This window comes from Myripristis murdjan, chromosome 12, assembly GCF_902150065.1.
Source record: "Myripristis murdjan chromosome 12, fMyrMur1.1, whole genome shotgun sequence".
Classification (NCBI taxonomy): Eukaryota; Metazoa; Chordata; class Actinopteri; order Holocentriformes; family Holocentridae; genus Myripristis; species Myripristis murdjan.
The window spans coordinates 5,501,335-5,528,103 of record NC_043991.1 but is presented as its reverse complement, the minus strand read 5'-3'; the positions used below and the strand labels follow the sequence as shown (position 1 = coordinate 5,528,103).

The window sequence follows — 26,769 nt, the reverse complement described above, 5'->3', positions numbered from 1 at the left end:
CACATTAGATAACATTTCGTAACCTTGACCATGACCTTTTCCTAACCTTAACCATTACAACAAACCTTTCCTTAGCCTTAACAATAACCTTTTCCTAACCTTAACCAAGTAGGTTTAGTGGATAGAGAGCTGATGTTCAGTAATATGGGTTACCTAATTAAATAACGTTTCGTAACCTTGACCTTTTTTTTTTAACCTTAACCACGACAAAAAACCTTTTCCTAACCTTAACAATAGCCTTTTCTTAACCTAAACCAAATATTTTCAATATTTTTGAGCTAACTTGAAGAAACGGTCCTTTGGGTCGTATTAGAAACAGTCCTGGTCATAAGTTGACCCTACAGGCATCTGAAGGTGACAGAACAGGTGTATGATTTCCACCTGCAGCCTATATTTTGAGCAATGTGGTGTGCATTGTAGTGACTTGTGCCTGATCTGATGTTCGTACACAGGAATTTCTGTTATGCAAGTTGCAGGGTAATGCAACACATCAGCACAGCAGGAGCACAGACGGGGACATCCTGGTCATGCGCTGCAAGCAGCAGATCGCACAGTCCAATGAAAGATCCTCATGACACTCTCAACTTTAATCTCCTCTCTGCATCACTGAACTCCCTCGGGATGACCAGCTCTAACCAATCGCTAAACGGTGCGCTCATCCAAAAACGCCGGGTTGCTGGCGATTCATCGGCTGCGTGCCTCATTTCATTTCCAGCGTGTTTCTCTAAAGCAGCACTGAAATATGTCATTTTTTAAATTGCCACGGTGAACACCCTACAGCTGCAGCTCAGAGTCACGACTGTACTTTCACGATGTTATTAAATTTGACAGTGGCAGGAATAAATTGCAGTCATGTAAACAGGGTAATGATGGAGAACTGGTAATTCATAAAATCATGTAAACAAAACATACATGCTTTTGCCATAATTACAGTGCTGGTAGTACCACCCACGCTGTGCGCCTCTAAATACATTGCAGCCTCATAAGATTATGTGAATCCAAACTTTTTTAATCACTGTAAGCAACCCAAAAAAATACTGAAAGCACATTTTATTGTACCACAAAATCACACGCAGTTAGAACGGCACGTGATTATCATGGGAGTCGCGGTTCCATCAGAAAACTGTCAGTCCACATCATTACACAGAGAAAACAAGATGACACCTCCAGAAACACGAGCGCTAATTAGTCAGGGCGTCGTCTGCTACTCGACAGCGTGTTTGGGATGTGGCGTTTCTGCACGTCTGACGACAAAGACATCATTTTGGGAGGGGAGAAGCCGCTCTGGACTCTCCTCTCCATTATGAAATTGTCAGCGCATCCCGGTGCAGAGGGCACCGCTTTTAAAAGTAATGAAATGAATTCATTCACAACTGTGCCACAGGTCCAACCGGCAATGTCACACCTACTTAGGCCGACTCAGGTCACACCTAAGCTGGGCCAGCGGCATGAACTTGATTGATTGATTGATTAATTCACAAAAAGAGGGCACTATAAATAGGATATACAGGCCTAGACTTGCAAATTTAATGGTTATCATGTCTCTGAGATATAATATCAGCTAGACCCCCACAACAAGTTCTGCCAACTAATATTCTTCTTAATATAAGCAGTTCCCTGGACGCTGGCTTTGTTCTATCACATTTTCAATCTATATGTATCTCACTTCTTCTTGAGAAGTCTCTTGAAAAGTACTCTTATGTTTAAACTTTAAGCATGAAAAAAAAAGTTTATAAATAGTTGATTATTTGAAGAAAGAATAAAGTTACTGCAGCCTGGTTTTTTGCTCTGTGTAGTTCGTAGACTGAGACTGTAAGTTATGAGAATGTCCAAAAAGACTACAGAGTTTCAAGTCTGGCCGATTTCACTTCTGATGATTGCCTTAATCGATACCTCATGCATCCAGGCTTAGTGCTGTTTGGTTCCCTGTTTGGTCCCACTTGGAGGAAAAAAAAAAAAAAAAAAAAAAACCCTGTAGGCATATTAATTTCTGTTGTTGTGCTGATTATAAATGATCTCGCTTGCCTGTAACACCCAGATTAATGCCTGTGCTTTATACTGTAAATTACTTTAGCAGGTGTTAAATGCCCGCTGCCTAAAAGACAGATGAATCTGATGTTGTTATTTTTGTCCCACCAAATGGAACTTGCAGCTTTCAGAATTCATTAGACGTGACAAACAATATCAACCAGCCGCCAGAGGTTTGACTCTCGAATTTTATGAAAATCATTTCCAAAGAGCGGTTCGGGGCCGCGTCAAAAGACAAATGACTTTTGATTGTGCAATCAGCAAACAAACACAACTGAAAACTCATTTGACAAGTGAGCAGTGAAATAGCTTGGTTTTACATACATCATGTTCCTCCTGGAGTCTCTTCGCTTTGTTTATGTGCAAACTGTGAAAATGAATTTCCTCTCAAGGACAATCAAGGTCTCTATCTATCTATTTACCTATTGATTTCTTCATTTTGTTGAATGGTTCTGTAAAGTCCCCTTCGATGCTGAACTACTACTACTGCTGCTACTACAGATAATAATGTTTTTTATTAACATGATATCACTTTCATAGCTGTTTGTGCTCTGCCTTTAAGAAATAGTTTCATTTTTTTTAGCCTGCAAAGCAAAAGTGTCATCAAAAATTAAGTTTTTTGTCTTGTTCTTTGCTGGACATTCTTAAAATCTACATATTACTGTGCATGAGTCAAGATCTGTACAACTATTGTGTACTTGTGGTAACTTGTCTTGATATTAGGCACATAAGCTTTTACATATTTGTGCATCTCCGTTGCCGACAGTGAATATTTTGTGACGCTAACAGGCATTAAAATCACCGGCGAGGCAGCTGCACCTCACAGACAGAAGGACTCTTACTCTGTATTCAAGTCGCCTACCTGTTTGAGCTGTGTGATGACTTCCTGTGTGGTTGCCGTGGCGATGATGGCGCTGTTGCTCCCCGGGCTGAGCTGCAGGGAGAGTGTGAGTCCCGACACCAACTGTACCCCCAGCTCTGTCACACTCACTTTATCATCCAGCACCCTGATGCTCCTCTCAGCCAGGACTGAAGATGTCAAAGGCGACAGCACCTGCCACACACACACACACACACACACACACACACACACACACACACAATGTCACCTAAAGTTTGGACACGGCCACCACTTTGAGGAGAGACAGGGAGACAAAATGTGCATGTAGGTGGACTGCACTGAATCCTGCACATTTACAGTTAGAGCATCAGTATTTGGACAGTGACACCATATTCATAATTTTGCCCTTGTGCACCACCACAGTGGATTTGAAGTGGAGAAATCAAGACGTGATCAAAGTGCAGGCTTTCGGCTTTAATTTAAGGGCTTGAACAAAAATATGGCATTAATCGTTTAGGAATTACAGCCAGTTTTATTCATCGTCACGCCCATTTTCAGAGGCTAAGAAGTCATTGGGCACCTGACTAAAAAGCAGCTTCATGGCCAGGTGTGGCCTTTTCCCTCATTGTTCCAAGACAAATTAAGAAAATAAAAGCCCTGGAGTTCATTCCAAGTGTTTGCGTTTGCATTTGAGACATCAGACAGATAGCAACAACTTTAGCAGTAGCCAAATCAAAAGGTTAATGCCATATTTTTGTTCAGCTCCTTTAATTAAAGCTGAAAGTCTGTACTTTAATCACGCCTTGCTTACTCCCTTTTCAAATCCGCTGTGATTGTGCACAAGGACAAAATTACAAATACTTATGGACCTAAATGTATTTATGCTCACACAGAAAAAAGGACATTAATATGTGGCTGCAGAAGGAGCAGATGCCTTCGATTAAGCAGCGACATCCCTGGAAATTTTCACAGACAAGAAGCGCATGACCATCTTCATTTTACATTCACTGCACTGACAACAGGTGTGGGCTGTTTACATATTAGAAAAAACAGCTGCCACAACACACACACACACACACACACACACACACACACACACACACGCTCACACACCTCTCGTGCCTCACCTGTAGAGTAGTGGTGCCCATGGCCCGTCCCTGCAGAACCACTCCAGCCTGCAGCCTGGCCACATCAGGGTCTGCCACTTTCAGAGAGTAGCGCACAAGGTTGGTCACATCCACCTGCCGAAACAGGAGACCACAGCACATCCAGAAATGAGAAGAAACTATGTTGAGGTCATTAAACCTTAAGCCAAACGCCAGATTAGTTGTAATAAGACTTGATAAAATAATTCTGACGATTTCCTGTTGTTACACTGAACTTTTACACTAGCCATTTTTTTAAAATCTAGTTGCAGGGAGGTAACACCTGGAAGCCAGATCCTGCTAGTAAATGCTGGCACTTTGGTTTTATTTATTTATTTTTGATCGTTATTATTTTTGTCTGTTGAAGCTTTTTACCTGCCAGTCGGATCCCAGGAAGTGTTCGACAGACGTCGCCCCGGTCAGAGGGTCTGGCAGCGCCTCAGAGGCAGACTGGGCTATGAAAGGTGTGAGCACCCTGACCAGAGAGTGCTGGTACTGCAGCATGCAACCCCTGCCCTTCCTCATCTCCTCCTCCTCCTCGCTGTCCCATGTGGACCTGACACACACACAAACACACACCAACACGTTCATGCACAAATGCGCTGACAAAAATGCACACAAAAACATTTAGCCGCATACTCTCAGAGCAGAATAAGCACAAAACAAAAATACTGGTGTTGACTGTTCCGCGTATCCAAAGGATGCTTGGACACTTGATAAGACAAACAAAACTGTTAAGTTATAGAAAAGTGATTAATGAAAGGGCTCTGTTATTGCAAAAAAAAAAAAAAAAAAATGGTGTAAACATCCTGTTGTTGTTCAGCAAAAGCGCGAGGTAAATTCAGGCGAAACATGACTCTTGTTTCTGGGAAATGTGCTGATGTGATTGATGTCTGAGACCGGAGAGATACAAAAGAAAAAGCAAAGTGATGTCTGAAAGCAGGGGAGAAATCTCATTGGTGGAAAAGCAAACTAAACGGGGGTGTTGTCCTTGGAAAGGCAGGACGAGGTTTATGTTTATAAAACCACCTGTATTCGTATTGTTCTTTGGTCTTGTACCTGCAGAGACAAATTCAGGTCTTTTAATAATAATAAATAATCTAAACGATCTTCTCCTGTGCATTATCTTGCCTCTACATGCTACTCTTGTCTATACAAAGAACAAAACTTATATTCATAAATACAATATACAGTGATTCTACAGTGAGGTGTTGTTCCTGTGTGAAACTTCAAAAATGTGTTGAAAAAAAAAAAAAAAAAGCTCATTTCTGCTCATGAGTTCTCTTAATTGTTTGCCTAAACCATATTCATGAATTTGCTGAGTAAAACATAAGGGCATCCTTCACAAAATTAGACTTGATCTCAAAGTGAAGTCATGAAAGTTTCAATACTGCAGCATTCACATTTTTTTTTTTTTTTTTTTTTTTTTTAACCTGAATTTCTCTTTTGGTTTGGTTACAATCTATGAATTTGGAAGCATGCATGTGGCCAGATGGTGTCTATTTGGCAAGTTTTATTCTTTATGCAAAGTCACATAGTTACAGATCTCTCTTTAAGTCTGCGAATTTCCTTCGGGATGAATAAATTATCTATCTATCTATCTATCTATCTATCTATCTATCTATCTATCTATCTACTTGAAGTGGTAAAGTGGAGGGTATATGCAGGAATAAAAAGTAAACCCTTTTCTTACTCTGGAATTTTGGACAGTCAAGGAAATTATTTAGAAATTATATAGGAAAGTATAGCCACCTCCTCCTCAATAGTATATCCATCACTCTACTTGTAATAACCCTAAGAAAACTCTGTCACTTCATAGCCATAATAGGCATTTCTGTTCAACTGGAAACGTATGTTGAGCTGACAGATCAGAGTGAATAATTATGACATAAAGAGCCATGTGTAGACAGCCAAACCAAACAATGGCACGTTCGCTGTTATTGGAACAGAGCAGAGGAGAGAGCAAACCCTTAGGGACTGCACAGATATCAGAGACAAATGAATGACTCAACGTGCACTGTAGGCGACTCAGAGCAATTCTCCTGATCGCTGCAACACCCCGGAGTCACAAATGAGCAGGGGAATGGAAAAAAAAAAAAAAAAAAAAACAGGTTCAAGCTTGTCTCTCCATCTGTCCAGGTGCTGTCTGCTCTCGCCTTCCTAGCCGCTGTGATGGCCCACAGGGAGTTTGGTGACAGGACTGGCATATCAAATCCATTCGTCAGCCACAGCCTCCCAAGTGGGATGCAGGGTGTCATTATGCTGGCACCGTAATTAATCCCATATTCTGCTCCGGAGTGAGACTCAAATAAAAAAGGGATTTCCATGCTTTTGCTGGGCTGCAAAACATCCTTGGCACAATCGGCTGGCTGGAATTGTACATCAAAGCACGGTTTTCAAAAGTCTTTTTTTTTTTTTTTTTGAATTGCAAACAATACAGTCCATAAACTGTCCAGTAACACCAGTGTGTTACTGGGCAAGGGCAACACGAGGGATGGGGGAGATGTCCCACCACAGTTTACATCACACTTTATTCTCTCACTCACTCAGCAAGTTGTCCTCTTACTAAATAGTTCACCCACTGTCCCATCTCAACCCACTGCATGTTTTATGTATTTATTTATTTTATTTTGATTGATGTCAGATGCCTTTTACAACCATTCAATCCTTTGAAACCGGACCAAATTCATGTGTTTTCTTCCAAAAAACACCAGACATAAAAAAAAAAAAAAAAAAAAAGCTTAACAATTTTGCAAGAGATGAACTGAAAATGAGCAAGAAATGAGTAAAATGTTATATGGAAATGACCATATATATATATATATATTTAAAAAAAAAATAACTAACTACCCAAATTAATGAATAAAAAAAAGAACAAATTCTCCCCAAAAAATAAAATACAAAAAGAAATAAAGTGAATTTTGGTAGCAGGGTGAAAGCCTGCCCAAAAGCTCCTGGGTTTCAAAGCGTGAATCTTTAAACACAAAACAAGTAACACAAACCTACTGATTAATTTTTATGTTAAAAAAAAAATAATAAATAAATAAATAAATAAACATTCCACCCCCTTTTTGAAATGATGGCAGCGCCCCTGTTGCTGCAGACACAGCACATCGGTGAGTGAGCTTTTAAGTCAACTTCTACTTTTTTTTTTTGGTCCCTGTGGGGAGATTAGTCCTCTGTATTGAACATTTGGCAGCATTTAGCAGCCTCAGTGCAGCGGCCGGGGAGCAGCTCCTGCTCTGAGTCAGTGTCTCGGTCAAGGGCAGTGAAAGGAGCATTAACCACCGGATATGTTTTTGATGATGGGGGAGAGCGGAGCACCTGGAGGAAACACAACCATACAGAGGGCGAGCATGCAAACTCCTCACAGAAAGGCTTTTCTCCCGACTGAAAATGAAATTGATCAGCCTAGTTAGTCTCTCGGTGACAGAGTTAATCTCCAGTCCGACGTTAAGACAGCTAAAGAGCAAACGGTCATACTCCACACTCACTCATCCACACAACGCACACAACGCAGCTCCACTGACAGCCCAGTGGAGGGGCTCGGACACTCAATGCAGAAAGCTCCTGTCAAAAGACACAGTAAAAAAAATCAATAATTATTATATAGTCCAAAAGCTGAGCTTGCCATCTGATGGAGATGCTTCTTGAATTAAATCAGTTTCCAGCACCACTGATGACCTGACAGCAGTGTCTCTTAGTATTCCCATAATCCCTTTGACAGCACCCTGTCCTCCACCAGCATCGAATAAACTGAATTTATTTTGAGCTACACTCAGATTAGATTCTAACTTTAAGGCAAACTTTTACCTCTAAAAAAATAGATTTATTTTTTTTTACTCATTCTTGCCAACAATTATGCTTCAGACGTTTTAGTTTTTCTTCTTAGATCTTGTCAGTATAGTCTCTCCACATTTCCATTATTGATTTCTGTATGCATACAACCCTAAAGTCAACAGGCTTTTAAAGGACCATTACAGTGATTTTGCATAGATAGATAGATAGATAGATAGATAGATAGATAGATAGAGAATACTTTAAGGGGAATTATGTTGTTGCAGCAGCTTTATTCATTTATTACCAATTGTTTGAGCTTATTTTCTTTTATCTTTCTTGTTTTTTGGAAGCTATAAGCCATATCACGAGTGTATACTCTCTGTTAATGACAGGATTTGTGTATAGCTGCATGTATTATGTATTCCTGATGTGTGTGTATGTGTGTACTTGTAATAGATTAATAAGTGGGTGTAAGAGATGTAAAAGATAGGATGCATTGTTGTCAAAGTCCTATCTTCTTTTTTTTTTCCATTATTGGTATCACACACAGAAATTATGCATACTTCACTGCCAAAATAATTTCCAGTAATATTCTGCCTGTAAATAAACAAACCAAGCCTAACCAAACCAAAGACAACATCACAATAAATAAGACAGCCATAAGGCAATGTTAAAATACTAACAACCTAAAACCGATGTGCATCTCCACAGTGTTGTGAAGTGGAGGAGATGGACTGTGCATGATGGCCAGAGGTTTAGACAGTATACTCCTGTAGTTGACTCCCAGGACAGACCCACCGCCCACACAGACTGGTAAAACATTGTTCGGCATAGTTCTGCATGCATTGAAGGAACTGAGTAAAGTCGGCTCATTCCCTTTTTATATACAGCCTCAGTGTTTCCTCTCTGCTCCAGTCTGTTGTGCAGCTGCACTCCCAAGTACTTTACATCAGGTCAGCATCCTCCTCCTGGATGGAAAGAGGGTTATTTAAAGCCTTAGTCCGCCTTAAGTCCATCATCATTTCCTTCTTTCATTCGCACCAGTCAACAAAGTCAGCAATCACTGTTCTGTGCTGTCCCTCCTCCCCTCCACTCACATCCAACAATTGCAGTGTCATCTGCATATGTCTGTACGTGACATGACTCTATGTTGTGTCTGAAGTCTGATGTGCACAGAGCAAAGAGTAAGGGAACCAGGACAGTCCCTTGGGAGAGAAGTGTACTGCAGACCACCACATCAGGCCCATAGCCTCAGATACTACAGTCTGCCAGTTACTAGTTATAATCTAGTTCACCGAGAGGTCATCCACCTGCCTTGTACATAACTTGTCCCCCAGCAGGAAGGTGTGTATGGTGTTAAATGTATTGGAGAAATTTAAAAAAAAAAAATGTTGGGCTTAAAATGAGGTGTCAGGCACATTGTTGACACAATTCTATCTTGGGGCAGTTGAAAATTGTGGGATTGACCAACAAAAAACGGGTCTGAAGTAAGTGTCTTCAGTGTTGGCCTGATAGGTGAATTATAAGGCTTCTAGTCGTTCCTTTACCAGGAGTCTGAGGTGAGTTTTCATTGTTACTCAAAGGGCACATTATCAAGAAAGTAGGATAGTTGGTAGGTGCCAATACTCCACACACAGGGACGCCTGCTTCACCTCAGGGAGCTTTGATGGAGTCCTGCTGATGCTCAAGCAGATCTGTTGCCTCTGTGGAGAAGTGTTCCTTCTTTCCTGGAAAATGCACCAGTACAATAGCAATCAACAAAGTGCAAGCGCGCCTGGCTTTTAAAGGGAATGGGAGATGGCACTCTGATTGATTTATTGCATGTTACACCCAAAACACACCCATGATTAATTAAAAGACTAAGTGCAACCCTTTTGAACCATGTGCCTAGCGCAAAGAACCTTTTTTGTAACATTAATTAAATAGCAAATGTGGTTTTGGACACACCCTAAATGCATTCAATGTAGTCCCTCCTTTACCAGGGGTCTGAGGTGATCCAGCATGGATGAAAATCTGTTCCAATGCTTTCATTATGTGTGAGGTCAGTGTCATAGGCCTGTCAAGACACCAGGGCACCCTTTGTTGGGAACAGCAAATTGGCTAGATGTCTTCCACAGCACTGGAGCCCTTTGAAGCCTCAGGGTATGCCACACAGCTGGTCAGCACACGTCTTGAGGAGTCCAGATTTGATGCCATCAGGGCCTGCTGCCTTGCCTGCGTGAAGTTTCCTGAGCTTCCTCTTCACCTGGCTGGAGGTGACAGTTACGTGTGGTTGGGTGTTCACTGAGAGGCAGTGGAGCTGAAAAGAGCGAGGAGAAGCAGGAGAGCTGGAAGACAGTGTCGCCAGTGGGAGGTCAGAGGTGTGAAATCAGAAGTGAGGGAGATGGTGAGAGCAGGGGGAGAAGGGGGCATGACATAAGTTGCTATAGATGGTGTGATGGGGATAGGGGTACCTGAGTCAAAGCGATTAAAAAGTGGTTGAGCTTGTCCACCCTGGCTTTGTTCCCCTCTGTAGGTTGACCAGTCTGTGGGTTGTCTGTGATGATCTTCATGCCTTACCATACCTCCTTCACATTGTTCCTCTGCAGCTTGGCTTCCAGTTTCCTCCTGTGTTTCTCCTTGCACCCTGTTATCCTCACCTTCAGCTCTGTCTGGACCTGTTCCATGACCTTCCTGTTCCTCTGCCTGAATGCCTCCTTCTTTTCATTCGGGAGGACCTTGAGGTCTCTGGTGACCCAAGGTTGATTGCTTGGGAAACTGAACTATCCTGATGGCTGCCACATGGTCCTGGCAAACATTTAAATATCCTGTGATACAGTCAGCTATCTCATCAATGCCCTCTCCAAAGGTGTCCTAGAACTCATCCCAGACTGTTTATTTCCTTGTCCTCTTGCCTCCATCCTGATCATCTTGATGTTCACAGGGAGATGCTCAACAACGGGTCCTATGGAGGAGTTTCAGGTAGACCAAGTTGTGGTTAGATCTACCTAGGGAGCAGGCAAGGTTACAGTCTCCAGGTATACCAATGAAGGTATTAGGGTGGACTGTTTGTATCAGTGCTGTGACTGAATGAATGATGTCACAGGCTGACCTGCCCTTGGCAGAAGGAGGAATGTAAACAACCAGAAAATACGGTCGTAGGCTAACAGCCATCAGGTCAACCTTTTTTGGGTTGCACCACCTGTTGTTCACAAGCATGGCGAGCCCCCCTTCCTTTCTTCTTAATTCTCTCCCGATGGTCTCGGTCTGCCTGCGCAGACGGAAAGCTGTCGATGGTCACACTTGAGTCTGGGATGTGGTGAAGCAAATAATGCCACAATCAAGAAAACTCCCTCTGACTCTTCGTCAACACCGCTAGCTTGTCCATCTTGTTGGCCAGCTGGCCTCTCACAGTTTTCATAATGGCAGAAGGGATAGCAGATTTATATTTCCCCTTCCTTTCACACTGTTTTTCACCTGCTCTGCACCCTGTCTCCACCTTTGTAGCCCTTTTGACGCTTCCAGACTCTTCCCCCGGAATAGGTCTGACTCTCATAGTGCTGTCAGCTGGTCTTGTGTGAAAACAATGCAGCTAGAGTCAGTAGAAGTATTCCAACAACAAACAAAACAAGTAAAACCTTCAGCCAACAATTTGACACAACCATTATTGTGACATCCAAAGAAAGTTAAATCATATAAAAAATACAGTAACACACAGTAAAAGGATTAAAAACAAACAAGAGCAGCCACAACAGGCTTCCACTAGCGCAGTGCCATGGAATCAGAACCAACGCAATATCTACAAAAATTATAGACCTCATGTTTCTTATCTCCCAAGCAGTTGTGTTTTAGAAATTCAACATCCTTCTTCCTCCCTTTTCTCCAGCCGATGGTTTCCATTCATTCCAAGACAATATGAAAATTAACTTTCAGAGACTTTAAACTTTCTTCACACCAGTATTCCATCACTGTAATAAAGTCCTCCACATCAGTTTTCCTAGAAGCAGCAGCACTGTTGGGTTTTTATGACTTTAAATTGGGCGGAGTGAAATGCTCCCTCCGCAAGGGAAAACAGTACCCAGGGAAACATTTGCTTTAATGAAAACTTGCCTTGATTCTGTGGTTTATGAAAGTTGACGACTTTGTTCATAGCAGAAGCCTAACATTATAAGGTGGTTATTTTAACTAAAAATTTAAATTTGAAAATGGAGGGATTTTGATTATATGTTGTGAAAAATTTAGTGCCCCAGCATGATTTGCAAAATGGTTTTGTTGTAATGTAAAATGTGGGCAAATTGAAGTAAATGGGCCAAACACTCAAAATCACTGGTATGGGCCTTTAATGGTTTTATACCAAAGTGCTGCCGAATAAGTAAGAATGCACACTTTATATTTTGCTGAAATGTTTTTCAGGGATGAACAAAAGAACAATTTAATAAAAGTATTGTGAATGGAGCGCGATATCTAATGTCAGTCCATGTTGTGGCTGATCACACAGTCATATCAGGTGGCTCTGTACCACATCTCTTGTGCATAAGCATAACATTACTGTTTTTATAGGAGGGGGAACGGAAGCCCCAGAGATGTTTTTTTATCATGGAGAAGACTAATGGCCCCTCAGTGTGTCACTGTCATTAGTATTGACTGAAAAATAATGACTTTACTGTAAGTATTGAGTGAAATTCCACTAACCTTTATCCCCAGGGCGATTGTGTTGCGTCTGCAGTGTCCTGTCCATGGAGAATACCAATACACTAATGTAACTAACACGGATGTGATTATTTCCTATGGCTGACAATATATATTTCTATCCAGCTCTTTAATATACATTATGGCCTTGGCAACCATGCTAAGCTGCAGGGATTTGATGTTCCTCGTCTCCAGTGTTCATAGCAACCAATTTCCTGTACTGACGCTTTGTCTTGTTTTCTCTCATTTTCCCCAACTCCATTCTGTGCATCACCCGATCTGAACCTGTCTGCTTGTAAACATCTCAGCGATTTGATCCTTTGTCGAGGTGTTTCTCAGGTCTCACAAATACAAGCAAGTGACAGTTGACTAGAGAGGAAACTCTGCACCTCGTAAATCTTTCAGGCTGAAAATGAACTGAGAGGCATGTGGATTTAGGGAACCTCTTGCAAATATTCACATGATGCCATTCTAAACACACTATTCTCACAAGTGTGTTTAATCGGTAAGATTTTAATGCCAATAAGTGACCTCACGGATAGGTTTGAATTTACAGTGAAGCACCAAAGAGGAGAAGAGTAGGAACGTGACAGTGAAATCACGACTGCCAGACACTGTTGAAATGTAGACTGGCACACACATATCACCCAGTCCGTATGTAAAATATTAACCATATCCGTTGAAATTCTGACTGTGCACCATGCCTGTCTTCCTCAGTACCACTGCATAGTCACTTCCTTCTCAAGTACCACTACAGAACTGATACCTATAAGGAGTATAGGGTCACACTTTCACTTGATATCCTCAAAACACAACCACCAAACAGATATGGAGCTGTAAAATTGTTTGACCTTGGGCTGGTCATCCTTTACCTCCTGTTGCCAGTGGTAACAGGGACCCTCCACCCTTTGATCTGGCTGAGTTCGGGGTCGGCAACATCGATCAGCAAGGGCAGGCGGGGCATCCATACATTCATCTCCAGCTGGGCGCTCAGGAAACTGTAGGTGAAGTTGAGCGACACCCTGCTCTTCCCCCTCGTCTCCTTCCCGTCCACATAGACATAGTCGCAGCGCTCCGACACCTGGGCGAGGCAGAAAGAAAAGACAGACTCACTTTGCTGCAACACACAGTCCTCGGAGGAAAGTTTTCACTGCTCAGACCCATGAACAATGTATACAGTTAGTCTCGGTTAGGAAATGACAAAGCGAGTAAAGGGGACACAAAGAGGCACCTGTGCAAAGAAGCTGCAAAAACAATAGCATATTTTATTTATAAACTAAGTACTGTACTTCCAAAGTCTGGCTAGGGACTCTGGAGTATGTTTCCATTTACGTCATGTAAATTTATGACTGTGGTCTCCATGCAGCTGTTGCTGAATAAAAATTAGTTCTGCCCTATGACTGTTCCTGTAGTGCGGTATGGAGGAGCGCTGCAGTCCCCGCCAGCAGGAGCAATGTGGTGCAGCACAGCAGTCGGTGTGTCTTATTTAACACTGGAGGTCTATCTCCACCACCGCCTCACTTATCTTAACAAACCAGTAGCTCCACAGAGGTAATTGGAGAGCACTAGACTGGAGAATAGAGTTCAGGGAGGGAGGAGAAGAAGAGGAGGGGCAGGCGGAAAAAAAAGTGAGGACAAAAGCAAATATGGAAAGTCATGGAGGAAGCGGGCGTGAGACTTCCAGGGCGAGCCGGGCTGTCAACTCCTCCGAAGGCCTTTCTCCATCGAAACGATCGATTTGGACCACAATGCCTTTGGTCTTGCGTACATCGATGCACTGGCCCTTCAACGCGGTCCAACAGGGCCGACTGTCATTCCAAAAATCAACCCCACAAAGAATGACATTTTCAACACATTGATTGGCCTTGACTGTAATGAGACATTGCTGTGCTCTCTCTAGCTGTGGCAGCTTTAGGTCTTGAATAGACTGAAAAATAAATGCATATATTTCAACAAAGAGAAGGGAGTTTATGTGATGAAAAATTGCATGTTCTGCTGTGTTTTGGGGGCCCTATATGACCGCATTGGAGAGAGAGGCACACCGAATAGATGAAAGAGAAAGAGGGAGAAGTTGGATGGAGGTCAAAAACAGCCAGAGTTATGCTTCAGCTCAAGCATTAATGAAAAATGTATTTCTATGCCCATTGTGTGTGTGTGTGAGTTTGTTTGACATCTGCTCTTATGTTTGCACGTATATATTTCCAAGCTTCTGTACTGCATGTGGATCAATAAATAATATGTGTGCGTGCAAGAGTCTCGACGCATACACACGACCCCTGATGCGGCTGTATGCAGGTGGCTGTTTGCACCACGGAGGAGAGAGCCTGCGGTTTCATCTTTTAACTTCAACCGGTCAATGGCTTTGCTCTAAGAGGGGTCAGCGACCGCGGTAAGTGTAAGAGACCATTCAGAGACACAATAATAACTGGATTAAGTCCCACTACCATTACAGAAGTCATTACAAATTCATTCTCTTGGCCTCTTTCGCTGCCTCTTTCTCACTCTCTCTCTCGCAGAGGCTTACACTCTGACGCACTGCCTCGCAATCACAAAGCCAGTGGCTGGCCTGTCGTCTAATGGAAAACAACATAATTCCTGCTCTTTCTCTCTCGCTCTCTCTCTATTTCTGTTCCACTCTCTCACTCTCCGTCTCTGTCTCTCTCCCCCGCCCCTCTCTCTCTCTCTCTCTCTCTCTCTCTGTCACTCTCTCTCGCTCTCTCTGCGCCATGGCAACATCTATTTTCTCTTCTCTTGCTGTCCTAGTAACACAGATCCATTACACAAAGGTCAAATCACTGTGCTTAGGGCTTGAGTGGTGGGATCATAAGATCAGTCTCTAATGCCATATGGGAGAGCCTGCTTTTATCCACAATGCTTCGACACACAGCAGCTCGAGTCGGACCTGTTGAGTACGATGCCACAGCAGCTAGTGTTGCTGTATGTTTCAGAGGCACCGTGCACAAAGTAATCTGATGGGCAGGCATATACATACAGCGGCATTACCACGATGTATACTGAGCAAACTTAAACTGCATGCACCTATACTGAACCAGCAGCATATCCTTTTAGTGGAAATACGAAATATTTCCCTCTTTGGAAATCCTGTTGTTCAAATAAAAAAAAGTAGGGAGAAAGTCCTCAGATCCTTTATTTTAAAGTAAAAGCAGCAATACTGCAAAAATACTACAGTAAAAACAAAAGTCCTGCATTCAAATTGTGCCAAAGTATGAAAAGTACAAGTGGTCAAAATGTTTCAAAATTACTGATGCTGTGAAAGAATTTATCATTAAAATCATGTATTGCGTTAGCCTTTATATGACCTCAGAGATAAACTGGTGGTATGTGCAATGGAGCAGACCCTCTACCAGCTTTTCTCATTTAGAGGTGGTCAGTTACTTGTCTGGAATTTATGACTAGACCTGTTCATTAACTAGGTCTGGTTCTGGAAAGTTTTTATTGTTTTATTACCTGATTGACTATGTAACACTTGCAAAGTGTATGTAAAATCTGAAGACCTTAAAAGTGTCCTGTCACCTCCGTCATGCTGACAATCTACCTCCAAGCTTTGGTGTGTATGATTCTCCTGCTGTCACAGCATTAAAGGCCTGAAGACCATCTGACTGTTCGTTTTTGCTGTAGAGTTCCATGACAATGCATTAACCTTTTTTAAAAAATATTTTAATATTGTCGCTCTCATACATTGTTTGAATGTTTACACTGTAACAAGGCATCACATTTAATATTTTACATGCAAAAACGTGTTTTGCAAAGTAACGACTGCCTATAGATGTAAAATAAATGTTGCAGGAGAAAAACTACAATATTTCCCTGAAATGTGATGCAGTAAAAGTATAAATACTCAGTGCCAGTACCTCAAACCTGTGCTCAGGTACTGCACTTCTGCTCGTGTATCTCTGCTTAAATCCATTAAAGTGAGAACTGGGGAACCCACAGGCTCCTTTGAGGCTGTCCCATGGGATCCCAAAGCGTAATCAAAAACAGTTTAATTGTCCTAGAATTTAATTTATTAGATCTATTTCTACTTCACTGTTTATTTGAGAAGGGACAATGTACATTAATCGACATTCAAAGAACGTAAATATACCCCGAAGGTTAGCCCTGGGCAGCCCCTTTGCCAGATGTTGTTATGATGTACAACCGAACAACAGGAGCCATCTGATTTTTTTGGGGGGACACTGGGTGTGTGTGGTGTTTGAGAGCGGTACCTTGAGCACGTCCTCCTCTGTGGACCGGCAGCTGGTGCTGTTGGTGACGTCGGTGACGGCGCCGTCGGCCTCCACCGCCAGAATCTTCACAGGGACCGACGCCGTCTTCCCCGTCAACACGGCCGTGTTCAGGATGTCGCTGCTCTGTGTGGAGCGGACGCAGAGACGCAGGGTTAGCTCGCTGGGCGGCCACCGCATCACACACCCTCACTCAGTTCATTTCAATTTAATTTGTATGACTTCAAATCATCAAAAATCTCCTAAGAAGCTGGCGTTGGGTTTTATAAAGACGATGTAGTCGAAACATGCTGATTGTTATCCCGTGCAAAAAGATTTTTTACTTTTTTCACAATTAAAGTCCCTCATATTATCTCACTTTATTGACTTCCTTCATAAGAGCTTGACAGATATTTTTATTGTGCTGTATCGTTTGCCCTCATCCTGGAAGAGCATCTGGTTGTTTTCACATTTTCTCTTTTACTGCCATGACTTTTCCTTTGCTTTTGAATATTTATTCACTTCATTACAGCCTAGCCTGGGACTTGGTCGGGTCAACGCCCTCTAGCATTGTTGTTTTCATGGTTGTTTTATTGCATTTATTATTATTTTATTTGCTTTCTGTATGTTTAATCCTAGGTCTTTTGATTTTACGATGCATTTCTGTTTTCAATCTGGTTGTTTTATTTTATTTTATTTTTTCTTTAAGTCCTATTAGAGGTTGACCCATTAATCGGCACCATTGGGACGTTTTACAAACTATCAGCATTGGCAGAACTTGGCTCTGACAGTGACCAGTGGCTTACAGATAGGAATTAAAATGACTAATCCTCACCCTACACAAAAATTACTTTGTTCGCAATGACAATATCCGCCTTCTCAACTGGAATTACTGACTTTGAAGTGAAAGAATAACTCCAAAAATGAGAAAAGCTCCCACCCACTAGTTATATACTAGTTTTTTAATGTTCAATTCCAGATGCAGGGTTATTATATCGGCTGATTAATCGGCTACTGGCTTCTCCCTGCACTAAAGTACTGTTAAAAATCCACTATTAATCGACATCTTATTTTTATTACTCTGTTTGTTTGTTTGTGTGGCTTTATTTGTATTATCACAGGCCTGTAGGAGGGGAATGGGCAGGCAGACAGGCAGACAGACAGTGGGTTTAACTTGCTAGACAGGCATTTCCACTCGTCCATGTGAGTGTCAAAGCAGACAGGCGAGAGATTAGATGGGGATGTAATTCTGCCTCGTTTTTACACATTTGCTAGATTGCGGCGGTATTTTAGATCCAGCCCGGCAGACACTTGTCTGAATATCCTAATTAATATCCTTACTAATGCAGGATAGATGCATGATGGGGTTTGTATACAAAAGCTGCAGTGTCTTTAGCTGAGTGGTTGCAGAGGCGCAGTTTTAGTTAGATAAACAGTGTTTGCATGGGGGCGGAGAAAACAGGCAGAGGGGGGGTGTTAGCTCGAGTGCTAGGGATTAAAACACTCTCAGGCCAACAAACTTGCTTACAAATGCTCACACACATTACTTAGATGCAGCACACACACAAACACGCACAAATAGCCACGCACTGGAAACATGCACTAAAATATCTGTGCACTATGATGAATGATTTCTGTGATTTCTGTGTGTGTGTGCAGTTTATCGGCCACAAGCACCCCTACCTGAATGAAGGCAAATCCACTACGTTACACCCATAAATATCACCCACACTAACACCTAAACCTGATTACATTTCAAATCTTCTAACCCATTTTCCTACCTCGCACATCGACTGGATGTCGATGCTTAGCTGGACGCCGCAGCTTAGCCGCTACACGCCCTGTAAGTTGTCACCAACCCTGATCTGGCTTTTCCTTTACACTTTAAACGACTCACTCAGCATGGATTAACAACTGCTTTCCAGTTAATAAATTCTCTAATAACCTCTTTTTAATCTATTATAGGTGCTGGAGTGAATGTATGTGCACGTGTGTGTGTGTGTGTATATATAAGAAGAATCTCTGGGTGATCTTTTTTTTTTTTCTCTCCTGATGTTGTGAACTAAGCGTCAGGCGGCGGCCGGCAGATGTTCCCTGGCCGCTTCGCGTCCTGAGCTCTGTCGCCTTGACAGCTGCTGACCGCAATTCCAAAAGGACACGATCTAGTTCAGCCTCCGACGCTGACCCAAACATAAGCCACTGAATCGGGCTACAACAAAATCAGAGAGCAAATATCATATCAGCGCTCCGGGGGGGGGGGGGGTGCTGGTACTGCCGCACTGGGAGATCCTGCAGCTCGGCGTTTCGATGCTTTCACGGGCTCTGCAAGAACCTGCCGCACAGAAATCGAGTGCAGCTTAAGTGGCTGCTCCATTTGATTTCTTTTTTTCCCCAAAACAGCACGCTTTATATATTAGTGTTTGGTAATACATTCATTTATTGACTTTACCTGCTTATTCCTTTTTTAGGGATCACAGTGGGGGCTGGAGAGAGACCCAGCATGCACTTGGAAGACACCTAGAATAGCTCACCAGGCCTCCACAGGGCAAACCCACACTCCTTTTTGCATCTATGGGCAATTTAGAGTCTTCAGTTCACTTGATTTGTATGTGAAATATAGAGATAGATAGAGATAGATAGATACTTTATTCATCCCGCAGGAAATTTGCAGTTTTTCAGCAGTATCCACAGATTACAGATTAAATAAATCAATAAAAAAAGATAAAAAATAAGAATAAGATCTAAGTACAACAGAATAAGATCTGAGTACAACAGAATAAGATCTAAGTACAACCCAGTGTGCAAAAAGCAATGTGCAACAAAAAAAACAGAAAAAAACGTGTGCATGGGTGTATAAAATGTGCATAGAGGTAGGTTAATGTACAAATTTAGAAGAAATATGTCATCGTTTTCCCAAAATGTATAGGATTTTGAGACCGCTCAAAGATTATTTTGGCAAAACAGTCAGCCTCAAAAGAGACACGAGGTATGCAATGTAGACCTGCTAATAATCTGAAATTAATGTAAAATAAAATTCAAAATAAAGTTCAGTAACGCTTTATATTAAGTTCCTTGTTATAAGTGTTAGTTAATAGGCACTAAGGGCTTATAACTGCAAGGATTTATTAACCTTAATAAGCATTGTTCTCGCTTTAGATCCGGTGGCTGCAAACAAGCTTCGTTAACTATTGATAAGCGCACCGTTAAAGACTTCCAGCCGTTTATTAAACCCCTACAAATTATCTCTGCTCATTTATATACTATATGTCTCTGTTTTCTCCACACCACAGGGTGCTTTGGCTTTGGTGCCAGATGTGAAAAGGTATGACTCACACCAGCTTGTATATGATAACCTATCCATTCAAAAAAATATATGTTTTCAGTGAATCTCTTAGTTAAACTACAGTAATATTGCTCATGTGCAGCAGCCATTTTTCAAAGGGAGTAATACTATGTAAACCGTAATGTGACAATTAAGTTGTTATTTTAATCAACTGTGTAATGATTGTATAATAAATTGTATTTTTACAGTTTGTGTGACCTCACTGGAACATAAAAACAGCAACATGCAACCTGTTAAAAACCAAGATTACCTTTGTTTTATACTAATATCACTTAATATAGGCCAATCATATAAACTGCTGCGTACAGGAATGTAATTTTGCACTGCACTGTTATATGAGGAGGACATTACAATAGTTAAGGAGGGGCGAGCTCGTCTCTGTGCCAGAACAAAGGACAGACAGCATCATCACAGTGAGTCAGCAGGACACACACTCAGAGGCTAAATGACAAAAAGAGGCTCCGCCCATTTTGATGGCGTGACCCAACTCTGGATTTCTGTGATTGTATCGCCTCCCCCGGCCGCGCCCCCCTTTGTTTTTCCTTCAAGGACGTTAACAGGAAGTTTAGTCTGTGAAGCTGCCTTTTATCCCGGCAATAAAGGCCAACTTCATTAAAACTGAGTGAGGCGGCGTGAGACCCTTGCTGGCCCCGCCTCGTTGTTCTCCCCGCCGAAGCCAAGCAACCTGGCATGGGGCCTCTGTACAATTAACGGATCTTCGCCCCATCTGACATCTCTCTCCAGGGTGCTCGACTACACTTAATACACTTTAGAGGGCCTTTAAAGCCTCCTCAGCCTCCTCCTACTTAAACCATCAGCCCAGATGAGACTACAGTGGACATGAATTTATTGGACAGTCAGCGCTGACTTAAATGCATCTCTCAGGAAGCTAACTCCCTGCTCACTGTGTGTGTGTGTGTGTGTGTGTGCTCAGCAGAGAAAACAGCAGCATGAACAAACAAAATAAGTACATCATATTGGATTTTTTGGCCATTTTCCACTATTTTCCGTGCCGATACAGATACATGCACATATGTTTTTTTTTGTTTTGTTTTGTTTTTTTTTTCCCACCTAATTACAGAGAACATCAAGTCTCTCCTGCAGTGAAATTAACATTTCATTATTTCACATAACAGCATGTCATATTGGCAGGTATTTTCATTTCATTTTAAAGCCAAAATTGGCCGACACCGATGATGTGCAGACACGTATGATATTTATCTTATTATGTTTGTGAAGGTCCTCTGTGGCAACACCCATTCCCTGATCAAATCTGAACCCTAAAGGAGTAAAAGAAACAGTAAGTCATGCTTTTGGAGGTGTTTGCTGATATCTAGCTGTTGTTTGAGAGAGAAGATGCACCAATACCACTGATATCGATTATACAGAGAAAGAAAGTTTAGAATTAACCAATACAGAGTACCAATCTGATCTATTTCACTTACTGAACAGTGTAATTTCTATCATTAGTTTGGGTCACTGGACTAAATAATTGATGTATTTTTTTTTTTTTTTATAATTTTACTATTTCACATATAGAGGCTTTTGTGAGCTAAAAATGCAGAAAATCGAGACAGCTTTGCTTTTATGTCTGACATGTTACTCGGGGCTTTTGGCGTTTAAGAGTGTTGCTCTTAATGACCGTCCCAGTTAAATGATTGATGAGGCCGTGATGATGATGTTAATGATCATGATGTTAATTTCACTGTTTGTCAAGGGGAATAATCACATGCAAATTGGAACACTACAGCTAAACTGCTACTTTGATAAATTGCGTTTTTTGAGGGGCTTTTAATGTTTGTGCAGCTTCACAAACAGCAGCAACATGCAACCTGTTAAAAGTCCAGATTCCCTTTGTTTTATGTTTGTATCATTTAATGTGACAAATCATACAAACTGCTTATTGTTTGAAGAGTAATGCAATTTTGCATCTATATATGTCATTTACTGAACAGTGTTTGGGGTCTCTGGGCTAAATAATTGATGTAAAATAGTTTTTTTTACCCTATTATTGAGCTAAAAATGTAAAACAGCAAGGTATTTTGCTTTTACTGACACGTTGCACAGGGCTTTTCATGTCTAAGAACTTTGATATTTAAGAAATCAGAAAGATAGACATTAGTCTTGGGTGAAATCTCTAATGTGATGCTCAGTTTAACCAGGGATGCATTGTTACTGCATGAGGCGTTCAATCCCCAATCATGAACCTGTGACTCGGTGCTGCCGCCTGTGGAGAGTGCAGGTACAAACATTATCATTCAGACATTCATGCAGACACCGGCGTCCAGCACCTGTCGAACAGCACGCAGACACACAGACAGGTGCGGCTCTCACCATGACCAGCGGCGCCAGCCCCACGTAGTCTCTCTGGGTGGTGTAAATGCGCATTATGCCGACATCCTTGGCGTTCCCCGGTGACTCCAGACGCCAGGAGATCATCTGACTCTCGGCATGCTCTGAAACATCTCTGGGCACAAAGTCGAGCTGCAGCACCTCCAGCAGACCCCTGTGGGAAAGTGATATGTGGTTAGACTGTGGAAAAGACTGCAGCATTTTCACTCTCAGGCAAGTGAATGCACCTGATAAATGAAACTGCATGATGTGTTTGAGCAAAAAGAAGGGTTGGACACGCATTAAACCGGTGCAAAAGTATTGATATTCACACAGTAATAAAGTTTGATCAGGATAGCAGCATCACATCACAGAAACCAAATGAATAAGTCAACAAATTTCAATCAATTTTCATCAAAAACCAAAAACTACCTGTTCAATTAATTCAGCTCAACATGCATGACAACTAACCATGTGTTTGGCTGGCAAATGTAAATGTAAATGTAAATGTAAAAAACAAAACAAAACAAAACAAAATAACACTATAATATTAATATCTACCCCATAACTTTGTTGGAAATACATTTATAGAGTGAATGAAATGCAAGCAAAGTGTGTGTCAGTCTTGAACGCCACACACAGCGACGCAAGTGTGTGTGGCAGACAAAGTCATCTTGTTTAAGCTTCTACCAGAGAAAGAGGATGAAAAATACACAAAAGGACTATCATTGTTAAGCTCGTACAATATCTTAAGCCTGGAGGCAAATTAGAGTAATTTGGGGGATTATTTTAGTCAACCTAATGTGTAGTGATTAAAAGAGATGCAATTAAGTAAACAAGACGACCAAGAGTGGATTCACTTGGAAGACATTTGCAGAGCAAATCCAGCCAGCCAGCAGCCTGGCGGCCAGCCAGCAGATTGATGCCCAGGTTATTACCTCATGTTCTCTCCCAAAACCTCCAGACATCTGCATGCAAGTGTGGCATGATGCATTTGAAATCTGTAAAATTTCACATGTCATAAGCATCTGTAAGATTGTATATCTATATTGTATATAGATTGCAAGTTATGGAGACGTTTCCTCCATTATAAAACCTTGATTTCAGCCAACAGTGACAGTGATTAAACAGGTAGCAAACAGATGAAATAATATTCCTCAGGAAGGAAGAGCAGGAATGTTGTTAAGACATTTGCTTAGAAAAATGAAGATGTAAAAACCTGAAGCTGTGATGTAAAAGCTGAACAAAGAGTTTATAGGAAAAATAGGGACGGGAGTCAGCAGGATTCGATATGTATGGTGATTCTGTGAATTTTGTGATTCCACATCAGATCAATATCAATATCAAATCTGCGAGATCATGTTTTCCTTGCCCCGGCAGGCCGGTCGGACCTCTCTCCTGTTCAGACAGATTTCTACCTGACCAATCACAGCTGTTTATCTAACACAGGGCAGGTTTGATCTGATGACCGGCGTCGCTCAGGGGTATGCATCACATGTTTAGCTGCTCTGATTGGCTGGAGCGCTGCTAAGGCATTTTTGTATAGAACCAATGTGGAGCAGGCTGTTGAATCCACTCATGTACCAAAATATAAAACAAACAGGATGTTCGATGTTCAACCAAAGAGGAACAAACAACCGCACTCAAAGCTTTTTTTTTTTTTTGTGTCGCTCAGCGTTACGTCACACGTGTTGTCGCTCTGATTGGTCGTTCAGTTTAAAAGATATTCTGATCTGCGACCTCTGATGACGTCTCCTGGAAACTAAAAACAAACCTGAGAGGTTCCAGACTAATTTGCATTTACAAATTGGTTTGGTGATTTCAGGATAGTTCAATATCACAACATTGTGCTATTTTGGATTACTTTAAAAAAAATAAATAAAATAAAAAATAAATAAAAACACTGGCCTGTGAAAAACAGCTGAATCACACTTCCGAACACAGTCATCACGAGCACAGCAGTTAAATTTACTTCAGGCTTTTAACATTTACTGCAGACCTTATGATAGAAACCGAGGAGTAAAAGAAAAAAAAAACATGTTTTTCTGTTTTATTTTGGTGTTTTTCCTGTGTAATCTTTGCCTAACATGGACAATATGTGCTCGACTGTTGTTCATCTATATATGTGCTTTGTCCGTGGCCTCATTTGTAAACAACAGCGCTGACGTCTAACCCATCTTTACCTTCTAAACGATTTCCGCTGCAGTTCCTCCAGACTTTTAATTTACAGCGTGGGAGTGCAGCATGAATCTCCTTTCAGTCTTTAATTCCTGTGATGACATGCTTAATTCCCACAATGCTACGCCAGAAACTCAGAAGTAAATGTTTGTTTGAACAGGCCACGCGGCCATCTGTTGCATACTAAGAGGAGGTTTTTTTTTTTTTCCTCCCTCTTGAATGAAGGACAAAGTATTCAAAGTCAACATGGAAATACAGAAACTCATCACGTTAAAAACTGTGATTTGTCATCATCAACACATGAGAGGTTTCATCGGTGCATTCAGAAACAAGGCAAGTGCATGGAAGGATACACTATATTACCAAAAGTATTCGCTCACCCATTCAAATGATCAGAATCAGGTGTCCTAATCACTTGGCCTGGCCACAGGTGTATAAAATCAACCACTCAGGCATGCAGACTGTGAAACAAGACATTTGTGAAAGAATGGGCCGCTCTCAGGAGCTCAGTGAATTCCAGCGTGGAACTGTCATAGGATGCCACCTGTGCAACAAATCCAGTCGTGAAATTTCCTCGCTCCTAAATATTCCACAGTCAACTGTCAGCTCTATTATAACAAAATGGAAGCGTTTGGGAACAACAGCAACTTAGCCACGAAGTGGTAGGCCACGTAAAGTGACGGAGAGGGGTCAGCGGATGCTGAAGCGCATAGTGCAAAGAGGTCGCCGACTTTCTGCACAGTCAATTGCTACAGAGCTACAAACTTCATGTGACCTTCAGATTAGCCCAAGTACAGTACGCAGAGAGCTTCATGGAATGGGTTTCCATGGCCGAGCAGCTGCAGCCAAGCCACACATCACCAAGTGCAATGCAAAGCGTCGGATGCAATGGTGTAAAGCACGCCGCCACTGGCCTCTAGAGCAGTGGAGACGCGTTCTCTGGAGTGATGAATCACGCTTTTCCATCTGGCAATCTGATGGACGAGTCTGGGTTTGGAGGTTGCCAGGAGAACGGTACATTTCAGACTGCATTGTGCCGACTGTGAAATTTGGTGGAGGAGGAATTATGGTGTGGGGTTGTTTTTCAGGAGCTGGGCTTGGCCCCTTAGTTCCAGTGAAAGGAACTTTGAATGCTTCAGGATACCAAAACATTTTGGACAATTCCATGCTCCCAACCTTGTGGGAACAGTTTGGAGCGGGGCCCTTCCTCTTCCAACATGACTGTGCACCAGTGCACAAAGCAAGGTCCATAAAGACATGGATGACAGAGTCTGGTGTGGATGAACTTGACTGGCCTGCACAGAGTCCTGACCTGAACCCGATAGAACACCTTTGGGATGAATTAGAGCAGAGACTGAGAGCCAGGCCTTCTCGACCAACATCAGTGTGTGACCTCACCAATGCGCTTTTGGAAGAATGGTCAAAAATTCCTATAAACACTCTCCTCAACCTTGTGGACAGTCTTCCCAGAAGAGTTGAAGCTGTAATAGCTGCAAAAGGTGGACCGACATCATATTGAACTCTATGGGTTAGGAATGGGATGGCACTTCAGTTCATAGTATGAGTAAAGGCAGGTGAGCGAATACTTTTGGTAATATAGTGTATATACATATACATATACATATACATATACATAAACAGATAGATGTAGATGTAGATGTAGATGTAGATAGATATGGTGCTGGCGGAAACTTTTGCTAAAGATTCTGGTCAAACAAATGTCACAGAAATTGCAAATGATGGCTGAGTTGATGCTGGAGAGAGTGTGTAGGCACACCTTTCAGTCAAAACAGATCAAAGGACAAATTTCAGGGCAGAGCACGAATTGATCTGCAACACTTTGTGGAAAAAAACATGAAGGTCTGGCCAGCCAAAAGCTGCATTCAAAAACAAGACAAGGGACAAATACAAGAAAATGTCCAAACAGCACCGAAGGACTAAAGGCTGTGCAGCGAATAAAAATCACAGAGAGCTGTAAACGTGGTAAGACAGGTCATTAGGTAGTTACGTGTCGCACTCTACAGATCGATAATGCGAATGCAGGTGGGAGTGAGCAAGAGGCATTTGTTTTTGGTTCCGTTTCTCAAGTACAAGATTCAAAAATACAGCTTCAAAATACAAAAATACAGATTCAAAATACATGTTTACTGTGACCCAGGAGTTTTTTGATTTCTATTATGATGCATTTGTGTGCAGGCAGTGGCGAGAGGAACTACAAACTGCTACTGCAGT

At 41.9% G+C, this 26,769-nt stretch overlaps 1 protein-coding gene across 2 annotated transcripts in view; it reads right to left on the bottom strand.

Moving 5' to 3' along the window:
- LOC115369531 (transmembrane protein 132C) overlaps positions 1-26,769 on the bottom strand; it is a 72,715-nt gene that overhangs the window by 9,494 nt on the left and 36,452 nt on the right. For both annotated transcript variants that reach the window (XM_030066164.1, XM_030066163.1), the window contains 6 exons: positions 22,363-22,534; positions 16,689-16,832; positions 13,335-13,543; positions 4,390-4,570; positions 3,997-4,110; positions 2,891-3,082 (listed from right to left, as the gene is read on the bottom strand). In XM_030066164.1, coding sequence (XP_029922024.1) covers positions 2,891-3,082; positions 3,997-4,110; positions 4,390-4,570; positions 13,335-13,543; positions 16,689-16,832; positions 22,363-22,534 — 1,012 coding nt within the window. The remainder of the gene's footprint in view (positions 1-2,890; positions 3,083-3,996; positions 4,111-4,389; positions 4,571-13,334; positions 13,544-16,688; positions 16,833-22,362; positions 22,535-26,769) is intronic.